Source organism: Argentina silus (genome assembly GCF_951799395.1).
Source record: "Argentina silus genome assembly, chromosome: 4".
Taxonomy (NCBI): Eukaryota; Metazoa; Chordata; class Actinopteri; order Argentiniformes; family Argentinidae; genus Argentina; species Argentina silus.
In genome coordinates this window covers 11,455,603-11,468,102 of record NC_139658.1, presented here as the reverse complement: position 1 = coordinate 11,468,102, position 12,500 = coordinate 11,455,603, and the positions used below count along the sequence as shown (strand labels likewise).

The window sequence follows — 12,500 nt, the reverse complement described above, 5'->3', positions numbered from 1 at the left end:
GAGCGTCTTCCAGCATCTTAATGAGGCTACCTCAGCTGTTCCACCTAATAGGTCTGCCAAAAATAACAGAGAGAGAGAGAGAGAGAGAGAGAAGAAGGAGAGAGCACCCTGACACACACACACACACTCACAATCCAGCTCCGTTACAGTTGATTTGTCTGACAGTCAGCTCCTGGGTTCTCTCTCTCCATCGCTGATGCAAGGCTTTGTGTAGAACATGTGGGCTGCACACTATTGGGGATGGTTAAGATGAGGCCGCCTGCTGAGCTGCTTTACAACAAACGCATGCCCTCCAAATACCCCCCCCCCCCCCCCCCCCTCGTTCCCAGGAACACTGTCACTACGGTTTGATACCAATGGAGCTTTGATATCAACGGTCACAGGTTAGATGTCAGATGCCTATTAAGAACACGTGTTGTCAAACGTACGATAATGTTTGATGTATATTTTTTATGAATACTGTATCGTATGTTCATGAGAAAACCTCGGTGTTAGGATTCGGCGTACGATTCTGTGTGCTGACGATCGAATCAATTCAAATGATTCATTGTCTGTGAACCGAAGGCACAGAGCTCATGGGAGATCTAGACAGGACAGTAGGTGGCGTTTTAACATCCCCCCCCCCCCCCGCAACACAGACCCCCATGTCCCCTACTTTGTCACCATAGGCTGTCCGGTTCCCAAGCTCCAACTTTTTATTTCATAATTTACCATGTTATTTTTTGCCTCCCTCCTCCCCTGATCTATATTCCACTCATCAGAGAGGTGATTAATTATGGATGTATGGAGTCTTAAAACCTCACCACGGCCAGACTCGTCTTATTATATATGCGTGATGTTTTTGGAAGGTTTATTTATTTATATCCTGTCAGCTCTGCACCTCAGAACTCTGGTTGTTTTTATTTATTAATATATCTTCCCTCCCTCCCTCCCCTCACTTTAATCACTTAAATCTCTCCCCCCCATTCCCCCCCCCCCCCGCATCTCATTATACACACTTGGCTGGTGTTAAAAGGTGTTTTGCTCACCTGCGAGGCGAGATTATCTTATCCGCCTGACACTTGTTTTTGTTCCACCGACCATGAGGGTGACGACAGAGAGCTCCCCACACATCAGAGTGAATTGCGAATTGAAAGGAGAATATATTCAAATAGATTTTGACCTGAAATGGTAGTCGCTTGTCGTGGTTGACTATTCAATCAAAACTTGAACGACACGTCTGGTGTAAAGAATTGCAACGTTTGGAATTGTGTTATCCAGAGAACATTGTTTCCACTGGAGCAGAAAGGAACGGGTCTATGGAAGAATCTGAATTATGGAACGACGGGAAGAATGTTGTGTTGACGTATTGTAAACACACCTACTCACCTGCTCTCGTTAAACTGGTCCGCTAGCCTTGAACGATTCTCTCCGTCGATGTTCGTTTATGAGAACTCTATTTCCCACAACTCTTTGCTCGCTGTAGATGGCCCTAAGGCTGTCTTACAGTAAAACAAACAAGAGAGGAGAGGGAACCCCCACAAGGCAGTCTGGCGTAGCGGAGGCAGGGAGGAAGTTGAACGTCGGCTACCAAAACAACACACCCATGTGTATCTGTGTATAGGCCAATCCAATCACGCGGTGTGTTTGAGCTTACTTTTCCGCAAGCTGTGGGTGTTTATTTTCTTTTCCCCTGACTTTCTCTTCTTCTTCCTCAGCTGTGTGGGTTTTCCCGGAGGGGGCGGTCGCGTCACGGAGAGGGAACCTCATTTTGGCAAAGAAAATGTATACGATATGGATAAGTGCACTGGCGTCAAAATATTGTTTTTGTGTCTTTTGAATAAGACCAAAAACCCAGACATCTAAAAAGAACCGTGTATTTATGTCAACAGAATGTCACGAAATACTGAGACAACAAGTTGCTTTGAAAACACATTCACAGTGTGCTGTACGTGCCGATTCTATGATGTCATATGACCTTTTTAAACTGCAACGTCAGTCTTCTGGTCATTGGCTGGTCGTCTCGCATCACTAAGGGCTTGCCAAGGGGGTTTGTGGGTAGAGAACTGCTGACCTAGCCACCCTGTGGGTTGCCACGAGTCCCTCTTAGACATTTCTAAGTGCCAGCTCACCTGATAGCCGGAACCCAGCCCACCTCTCTCTCACACACACGCACACACACGCACACACACTCACACACACACACACTCACACGCACACACACCGTGAGCCCACTTTCATGGGAACAACCGGATGGACAACCCACAAGCCTAAACCACTAAATCAGTTTCATAAAGAAGAAACAAAAGAATTAGAACATTTTTAACACACACAAAAAAAAACCCCTGAAGAGTTCAAAAGAAATTCAAAAGAAATCCCCCTGGTGAAATAGTGTTTCATTGTAGTCTGCAGTTTGTAGCCCTTAATGCTGGCTTTGAACCATTTTGACACCTGTCAGAATTGTTGATGAAATAGTTTCTCTGTCTGAGTGTAATTGTTCTATATGAATGCTCTCTCTGGCTCTGGTTATGCTCGGCTAAGGTCTGGGAGTAACATGATCTGGCTGCTTCTCAGGGTTCTGTTCAATGTGCCGTGATCTGCACAGATCTTGCTTTTGGGAGGCTTTCCAGTCCTGCTTGTGTACATTTCCTTCATCATGATGTTAGTTGTGTCTGTGTGTGCATATGTGTCTGTCTATGTGTCTGTCTCTGTGACTGTGTCTGTGTCTGTCTGTATGTGACTGTGTGTGCATGTAGACAATGTTTGTTGGCTGACTCGATCCTGAAGCCTCATCCCCAGGCAGCTCAAGACTGCCCCTACAGGTCAAAAAGAGAACTAACCCTTCCCTCAAGCATGTACTCCACTCCACTCCCTCTCCATCACCTCTCTGGTAACTCCATTAGCAATGGAGACTGAATGGGGGGATAAGATATTAAGTGAACACTACATAGAGAAACATCACTACATAGACACTTTACAGAGTGAATCATTACTAGATAGACACTACATAGACAGATAAACATCACTACATAGACACTACCTAGAGAGAAACATCACTACATAGACACTACATAGAGAGAAACATCACTACATAGACACTACATGGACAGATAAACATCACTATGTAGTCACTACATAGAGAGAGAAACATCACTACATACAGAGAATCATCACTATATAGAGAGGTACATCACTACATAGACACTACATAGAGAGAGAAACGTCATTACATAGACGCTACACATGGAGGAAGAACTGAAGCGAAGCTGTTTGCGAAAGTGGGCGCAGCAAAGAAACAATGACAAGAAGAAAGCCTCACTCGACAAATGAATAAAACATTTCTTAGCGACTGCGCTAGGGGCTATGCTACCATCTAACACGCTGTTCACCTCTGTTTCACTGTAGGTAAGTTCCAAAGTATCAAAAACCTAGCCGAAAAAACTACAAATTCAGCGAGCGTCTTGCGCTTTTGATTGCCATTGCATTTCTGCTTAGAGAGCGCACGCTTCGCGCCTCGAATGCTGGGAGCCCCGAATGTTTTTCCACTCACGCCTTTTTCAAAAGTCAAGACTTCAAACGTCATTCGACAACCGGATCTAGCTCCCTCTCTCACTCTCCTTAATTTCCAGCGCTCGTCTGAGGCTCCAGGCTAGTTAATTAACTAGCTTGTTGTGGATGGGGTTGGGAGACGTGTGAAATGTAGCCGGTTGCTGGTGTGAATGGATCTGTCCCTGACTGCTGTATCAATGTCAGGACGATATAAAGTCAGAATGCAGACTGCATAATTGGCGGCGGCGGGTGTGTGTGTGTGTGTGTGTGTGTGGGGGGGGGGGGGTCTAGATCTCTCTCCCATCTCTCTCTTCCACCCTCTTTCTCACCCATATATTTCTTCTTGCTCCATCTCTCCCTCTGCAACCTGCTTCCCTCCCTCTCTCCGTCTTCCTCCCTCGGTCTCTCTTGTCATTCTCCAATCCTTTTCCTCTCGTTCCTTCTCTCCAACCTGCTCCCTCTCCCCAGCCTCTTCCCCCCCCCCCCCCCCCCCTCCCTCCCCCTCCCCCTCCCTCTAGTTCATTATTTGCCATGGCGTTGTCAGTAGGCTGGTTTCTCCCATTGTAATCCCCCTCATTATCTGCTCGGTGCTGGACCCAGTTCAGACTCGGGGAAGAGCGGCTAATAAGCAAATGAACAAACACACCATTGTCTGTAGGCTCTGGGGACAAACTGTTGCACTAATGGAGAACAGCTTACTGGCATCTCAGACAGATGCTCAGCGCAATACCGTGTGTGTGTGTGTGTGTGTGGTAGTAGCAGCAGCCACCGCCTTGCAAGGTGTGTGGACACACTACTGATACGTTTACACGGTGCACTTTTAGGAAAGAAGGGGTTCTTCTATTAGTCCCTGTCGGAACCCTCTTTACGTGGAACCAGAAAGTTCTTCTACATGGCTCCACAACGGGTTCTTCAAAGGATTCTCCTCGAGGGACAAGCAGAACCACTCCTTTTTTTTTCCTTCTAGGGTAGAACTTCTTTGTCTAGGAGTGCGGTGTGCTTAGAGAACATGTTTGATAAGGATGTCATTTTGCTGTGCTTTGTGGTAGGACTGTAGGAGGCATGTAGAAATGAATGGTAGGCTTTAGAAGCCAGGACCTACTCTGGATTGATGATTGTCACCAGATTCTCTTGGCCTGGCTCAACGCGTGAAGGACAGTCACTTGAGGTTACTGATCAATGCTATGTTTTTTGATGGGTTTTAAATTCTTTCAATATAGTGTCTGTTTGTGATATTTTTGGTGCAATTATTTGATCATATTTATGTAATAGTGAGCGCATATGCTTGTTTCAAATAGTCAAATAGTGGCCTTGGCCGAAGGAGTGTAGGGGCGTTTTTGTTCCGTTAAAAAATCCCATGTTGTGCAATCGGCCATGTTCAGTTAGGGTTGACGATGCACTTCTGCCAAAGCGTGGTATAAACACTGTAATGACTTCATTTGTTCCCACACACACACACTCACTCACTCACTCACTCACTCACTCACTCACTCACTCACTCACACAGTCTTACACACACACACACAGACACTTAGTCTGACCCCCCCCCCCCCCCCCCCCCCACCAGGCGTCACTCTCCAGTGATACCAGACAATACATGGAGTGTATCCAGATGATCATGTCATCCATCTCTGGCCAGTGGTTCATCACGGACCCTCAGCAACATTGTCACTTGTTCAGTACTGCACACAGTGGTGTCCACACATGGCCCGAATGCATTTCCATCTTTTGTTTCTGTTTCTTGAAACACTGCCACTTTTTTTACAACAGCAGCACTTTTCATGAGATTGGCGGTCATTATCTTCCTCAGCCGTTTCCATGGTGGCTGTTTTGTCCTCTGTTTTTGTTGTTGTTATTGTTACGTTAATGACAGAGGAGACGTTTATAGGACACACTACTTGCAGGCGGCAGTCATAAAGCGTACTTCAGTACAAAACAACGACAGTGTTTTTAGGTAGGATCCAGCCTGAAGTCACAAAAGGGTCAATAAACAACCGCCCACAGCCCCTTCCTTTTCAATACTGGATGTGCCTTATGTGTTAACAGTTTTATTGGTTTGTGAAACGCATTAATTTTGATAAGAAATATGTTATCAATAAAGTTGGATTGATTGACTGATCCCCCCCCAACCCTCTCTCTCTCTCCTCCAGGACTGCCCCCAGATCCTGCCCTCCACCCAGATCTACATCCCCGTGGGCGTGACCAAGCCCATCACCCTGGCCGCCCGGAACCTCCCCCAGCCCCAGTCGGGCCAAAGGAACTACGAGTGTGTGTTCCACGTACAGGGAGAGATGCACAGCGTCACCGCCCTCCGCTTCAACAGCACCAGCATCCAATGCCAGAAGACCTCGGTGAGTGGTCCGCTTTTACAGACCGGGGGGGGGGAACCTAAAGGGAAGCTGTGGCCGGGGCGGACGCCATCTCGGTGCCTCTGTGTCCGCTCATTCTCGGGGACGACGCTATGGCTGCCGTGGCTAAGCCCCTGACGTGACCGGCGAGAATGCGACTCGAGGTCAGAGACGGACGCCATCTTGGTGCCACTGTTCGATGCCGTTCGTGGTGAGAGTGGTACTGACCCCCCGCGGGGCCGTGTGTTCACACATGGAGGTGTATACCGGTACGGTCGTCACGGTCCAGATAGGTGACCGCACCGCTGTGGTTGTCTTTGTGGTCATGGTTGCATCTCCATCCCATATGGGTATGGGTCTTCTACATGACCATGCAGCTCGAGTGCGAGCGCCCAAGGACAGCCTCTACGGTAGTGCTTCAGTCGTGCTAGGGGAGGGGAAGGTCACCGGATACAGATATAAATCCATACAGTGTAGCATTTCCCTGCACATTCTCTCATAGTTGACATTGAATAGGTGTAGTGTAGCTATAGCCAGCCACAGTCATCGGGTGGTCTATTGTTCCGCAAAGTGGTCTATTTTTCCTGAAAGTGTGTGTGTGTGTGTGTGTGTTGAGCTGTGTGTGTGAGAGAGGGAGAGAGAGAGAGAGAATCCAGAATAGCAGAGGGATGATAAGAAGTGGTGTTGTGCTTCACTGAGGCTGAAAATGTGAAGAGGAAGTCTGTCTCTGAAGTCTGAAGCTAGTCAGGATGGGATTGATCATGTTTACACCTAGACTCTAGTCTCTCTCTCTCTCTCTCCCCCTCTCGCTTTCTCTCTTTCTCTCTCTGCCGCTCTCCCTTTCTTTCCCCTCCCTCTTTTTCTCTCCCTCTCCCTACTTTTTTCTTCCCTCTCTACCTTTATAACCTGCTTTCTCAGTCTTTTTCACCACCCGTTTTTCCTCTCTCTGTCCTCCTGCCCCCCCCCCCCACCGCCGCCCCCCCCCCACCGCCACCCCCTACCCTGCTTTTCCGTTTGGGGCGTAGGCGGTGGGTGATCCATTAGTCATCGTCTCTAGAGAGGTGAGAGGGGACATGTGACACAGCGACCATAACGCAGAACTCTGTGACGAGTATGGATTATAACCCCCCCGTATCAAAGAGATACGCCTGACCTGAACAACATCTGAAATAAAGCCGGAGATTCGATTTTTATCTACATGAGGGTGTTGAACACGTCTCTATTCCATGTCAAACATCATGTCCCGTCCCCCCCTACACGTTCACATTAGCCATGATGCTGAAAAAAATAGATATATCACCACAACACCTAGAAACCTCTCAGAGAATCAAACTAATTAGCTCGAACAGCTTGGAGCATCAACACCTAGCCTGGCCTGCATATCAACACACGGCACACGCTCATACCCACATATAGCTGTGGGTTCACTCACACTCATTGATATGCGCACATGCATGTAGCGTGTCCAATGGGACCTGGGGCCTAGCCATGGCCGTTAGCATGTAGCATGTATGCTAGCACATTTGACAGTTCCCGTAAGCAGCTTAGAGCTGCAGATGCTGTCTCTATTGACGGCTAGCCGTTAGCGCCCCACGTTGAATACCCAGTGTTTCTGAAGGCTGGCTAATTAGCCTAGCGAGAAGCGCTGTCTCTCCAAAGAGGCCCCTGTTATTGACTGTTTACTGTATCAGCCCGGCTAATCAGCAGCGGGCCAAAGCTGTATTTCTCGCCATGATATCTGGAATGGAGACCTGCTTGCGATTAGCAATTAGCGGTTAGCTGCTGTCTGCCGTTTACAACTTGACTCAATGGAGTGCCATCTCCATTATGAAGGAATGGGACTGTAAAGCACAGAAAATCTAATGCAGGTTCGAAAGCATTACCATTCTACACGGTTAGTTGGCTGTCTGTGAAGTGAAGGAGTTTGTATCATAGTAGTTCAATGGAATGAATTGGGTTTTAGATATTGATCTCCATTTCTGGATCGCAGCAGTGTTTTTCCATGCGTCCCATTCTATGTTGAGTTGCTCCTTGCCTAAGCAGTGCTCACTGCTGCTTCTATGAATCATGTATGATGCTGCAGTAAAAATAGAGACTTAAGCTCATCTGGTATGCTGGATACACTGTGCCACGGACGGATGCATAGGAGAGGTGTGTGTGTGTGTATGTGTGTGCGTGTGCGTGTGCGTGTGTGTGTGTGTGTGTATTTAAGCCTGTGTGTGCATAGTCTGTGTTTGCAGACCTATGTACAGTACATTTGTGTGTGTGTGTGTGTGTGTGTGTGGTCTCACCACAGAGATAGCTATGGGATGGAGACTGCTGGGGTTCCTGTGTGATCGATTGAATCAACACGTGGATGTTAATCCAGAGTTTAGCCCTGTGTGTGTGTGTGATGCAGCGGTTTGCAAGTGTATTGTTTATGGCTCCTTAGCTCATCACCATGCTGAGTAGAGTGGAGAACTGAACTTGATGAGAGGGGAAAGCAGCTAGAAGACAGAAAAGGTAGAAAGGGAGAGAGAGGATGGGCCAGGGGAGGGGAGAGGAGAGGGGAGGGGAGAGAGGGATAAGGAAAGTGGTCAAGGGTAGTGGATTTGAGGAGAAATGTAGGAAAGAAGTAGAAGAAGAAGAAGAAGAAGCACATAGAGGAGGAGACGAGAAGAGAGCTGGAGAGAGGAGGAGGAGGAGGAGTGATCTCTCATCCTGTCATTGTGTATGGAGTGATCTGTGACCGTCCATGGTCAGATATTCTTCTTACTTAACAAGGATCCTTTTACATAGAGATTCCATATATATTATGGAATATGATTCCAGTATATCTTCTCAGAGGAAGCTGCCAATACTATGCATAATGAATATGAATGACATGTACTGGGAGATGATATCAGCTTTATTATAGCGACATTACCCGGTTCTATGGGCTATCCAGTATCTATCTCGTAACGTTTCTGTATTTAAGTGTAGCTGTCAGTCAACGCTCTGTTTGAATAGCCTTTAGAGATAAACGTCTATCTGTAGTCTTCTATACAACGTCTTCAAGATAGGTACTTAGTATCTGAGTCAAATAGCCTGTTAAGAACATAGCAGTGTTTGTCGTGGACCAAACATTGATGTGGCTAAAGGGTTAATTCACCTTAAAATCCGATTTTGTCAGAAGTCATGCCCGAGTCCATGTTCCACAGCATGTGTGGCGTGTTTCCTGATATAGCCACGATCTCACGTGAACGGGACAAACATGCATAACAGATGGTTTGGAATTCAGTCAAATTGTCGTGAGGTTGACAGTACAGTCAACCTCCCTTTTAGACGGCAATCTAAACACTGACAACATTCAACCACGTCCCATATGGTTGTGGTTAAACCGTCAAAAAAAGCAACCGTGTGGCTCTGTGTTTTTCCCTGTGTGTTGATGGTCTCCAGACGGCCTCCTCCTCCCCTCCCTCTCCTCCCCCTCCTCTGAGGCGCTGAGCGCCCGCCTGGGGGTCAGGGAGGCTGGTAAACAGAGGAGAGCAGCCAGACTGGAGGGTCAGGAGGAGGTCTGAAGGAATACAGCTGGGCCTACACACAAGGCCTGAGGAGAGGAGGAGGGGGGGGGGGGGTTAGGGTTAGGACCAGGGGGGGGGGGGCGATTAAGTTAAAGGGGCAATCTGTAACTCAAACAACAACAAAGTGGGCTCCCCAACCCTTTTTTGGTGAACAGCGGAGGGATGGGGCAGGAGAAATGTAACCACTCTCAGTTTCACGGACAGAGCTATGGATGCAACCACTGACCATCCATGAGATGAAAATGATAGTTTGAACCATGTTTTGAAGCTGAACAGTGTTTGTTTACAATTGTAAAACAAACTTGTATTTGCAGTTCTGATGGGGTAAGACAGTTGAACTCAGCTCATGAGGCATTGATAAGTTCTATTCTTCAAGAATCAATGGCTATATATTATTAGTTTAAAACTAAAAAAATGTACCAATTCCAGATTGCCCCTTTAAAGTGAGAGTGTAAAAGAGGCCTCTGTTACACTATTGTCTATTTGGATCTATCCCCTCCTTCCCTCACACCTTGTCTTTTACTCCTCTCTTGTACTATTTGTTTATTTCCCCTCTTTCTCTCCATCACTCCCTCTTCTCCCTCCTCCCCCCGGGAAAAAAGAACGAGAGAGGACAGATAATATCAGCGCCCGGCTTTACACCATTACCTTCTGTCCGATAAACGAGTGGGCCACTCCATCATTGGCTTTCTCTCACTTCTCCTTCCTTGAAAAAAGAGAGGGAGGAGGGGAGGGGTGGGGGACGGCGAGCCAAAAAGGATACAGGGAGTGAAGGAGGATAAGGGGGGAAAAAACAACAAATCTTCTTGGCAGAGAGATCTTCTCAATCTACAGACCCTAGCAGCTGTTTTCTACCAAGAAATGAAGAGGATGGGGGACTTGATGGGGTCCAATTAAGGTGGACGCTGATAAAATGATGATGAATTGCAGTTGGACACGGGAGACGGACACCCGGCCTTCCCCACACACACACACACACACACACACACACACACACACACACACACGGAGGCCTCTTCCAGGATCTAGGAGAAGAGAGGAACGGGGAGGGAGAGAAAGAGAGAAGGAAGAAATTGGACTGAGAAAAATAGGACGTATATGAGGAGAGGGAGAACGTGAAAGAGGAGAGAGAGGAGAAGCAGGTGGTGAGGAAGATGGTCTGAGGGAGGAGAGGGAGAGAGAGAGAGAGAGAGAGAGAGAGATCCAAGAACATCACTCTGAAGTGACGAGACCAGAGGAAAGCAAAAGAGAGAGAACGAGAGATAGAGGGAGAAACACACACACACACACAGAGAGAGAGAGAGAAAGAGAGGAGTTTGAAGGAGAAAACGAGGACACACAGCTCTCTCATCCACCCCTCCCGAGCATAAAAAGTGAGCGACGGACAGAGGCTGAGGGAAAGAAGGATGGGGGGAGTGGAGCGGAGGAGAAGAAAGGTCTAGAGAGAGAAGCGGAGGAGGCCAAGTGTGTCTGCAGGGGTATTGGTTATTACCCACCACACAGGTCTAATAGTGTCAGACGCCCCTGTAGAGAGGGGTCCCAGTCTACCCACAGGGGGTACACACACACACACACACACACACACACACACACACACAGAAAGCCTATGGATACTTATGTACTGTACTAGTAAAGAGGAAGCACACCAAGGGGACTGTTATAGACCAGAGCCACACCAGACTGGGGGGGGGGGGGGGGGGGGCGGGCGGGCGTTTCCCCAAAGGTTCTTAAACAAAGTACCACTTTATCTCTTGTCTTTGAAACCCAGGCCCACTCCTCCCCTAGACCGGCAGCAACAAGTTCTTCATTCATCACGTCTTTTGTTCTTTTTCACAAGACCTGAAGACAAATATTTTTACAATTCTAATCGTTCCTCTTTGAGGCTGGGTTGTCAGGAGAAATGAAGTGCTACTGAAGCTTTCAGGGGAAACTGAGCCCCTGACCCATTTGGGGTTAGGGTTAGGGTCACCCTGGGGTTAGAGTTAGGATAACCCTAGGTTGGGACTTGGGAAGTCACTGCGCCTGTGAAACGGGAGGACGGTCTCATTGGAACGCCTGGAACGGAATGAGGAACGGTATCAAGCGGATTTCTTGATGAGGTACAACACTGAGCGAACGCTCTTCAGGCTCCAGTCAGGTGGACTGGCCTCATTTACATTTACATTGATGGCATTTAGCAGACGCCTTTATCCAAAGCGACTTACAACAAATACACAGTCATCATAAGACGAAGTAATCAATGCTGACACCAGGGGCCATTGGCAGTTGTAATGCCTTTTTTTTTTCCTTTTTTTAAAAAATATTATTTATTAACAGGAGAGAACTTGTACAGGGGGTAGTGGGGGTGAAGAGGTCTCAAGGGTTGGGGTTAGGGTTAGTACAGGGAGGGTAGTGGGGGTGAAGAGGTCTCAAGGGTTGGGGTTAGGGTTAGTACAGGGAGGGTAGTGGGGGTGAAGAGGTTTCAAGGGTTGGGGTTAGGGTTAGTACAGGGAGGGTAGTGGAGGTGAAGAGGTCTCAAGGGTTGGGGTTAGGGTTAGTACAGGGAGGGTAGTGGAGGTGAAGAGGTCTCAAGGGTTAGGGTTAGTACAGGGAGGGTAGTGGAGGTGAAGAGGTCTCAAGGGTTGGGGTTAGTACAGGGAGGGTAGTGGGGGTGAAGAGGTCTTAGGAAGGACTGTTAAGATGTAAACATCTTCAGATGTTAAGACAGCCTCAACACAAGGGAGTGGGAGCGAGGCTCCATGACACACTGACAAAGTCACTGTAAACACACGTTTTACACCTCCACACACACACACACCGTTCTTATCTATCATCATCGGATATGATTACATTGCTACCGCGCCGACGTCTTCAGAAAGCGTTTGTAATCCGAGCCGTTGGGGTGACCTACAATCTAGGCGTCGCCAGTAGTCTGCCGTATACTTAAACATCCGGTAAGGTCAAGCCCCAAATGTATATCTTTACCGCAAACACCGGTACATTGAAGCCGGCCTAAACACCTGGGGGTTTGGAAAGCATTTTTTTTTTTTTTTTTTTTTCATTCCTGGAAAACCTGATATGGGAGTATCCACAGACACATGGT

The 12,500-nt window shown here is 47.7% G+C and overlaps 1 protein-coding gene across 1 annotated transcript in view; it reads left to right on the top strand.

Annotated features, from left to right (window-relative positions):
- Window positions 1-12,500, top strand: part of plxna1b (plexin A1b) — a 156,858-nt gene that overhangs the window by 110,540 nt on the left and 33,818 nt on the right. Inside the window, exons 10-13 of the mRNA XM_083667702.1 lie at window positions 5,679-5,879; window positions 6,046-6,286; window positions 9,294-9,398; window positions 9,733-9,742. Of these exons, the coding sequence (XP_083523828.1) occupies window positions 5,679-5,879; window positions 6,046-6,286; window positions 9,294-9,398; window positions 9,733-9,742 (557 nt within the window). The remainder of the gene's footprint in view (window positions 1-5,678; window positions 5,880-6,045; window positions 6,287-9,293; window positions 9,399-9,732; window positions 9,743-12,500) is intronic.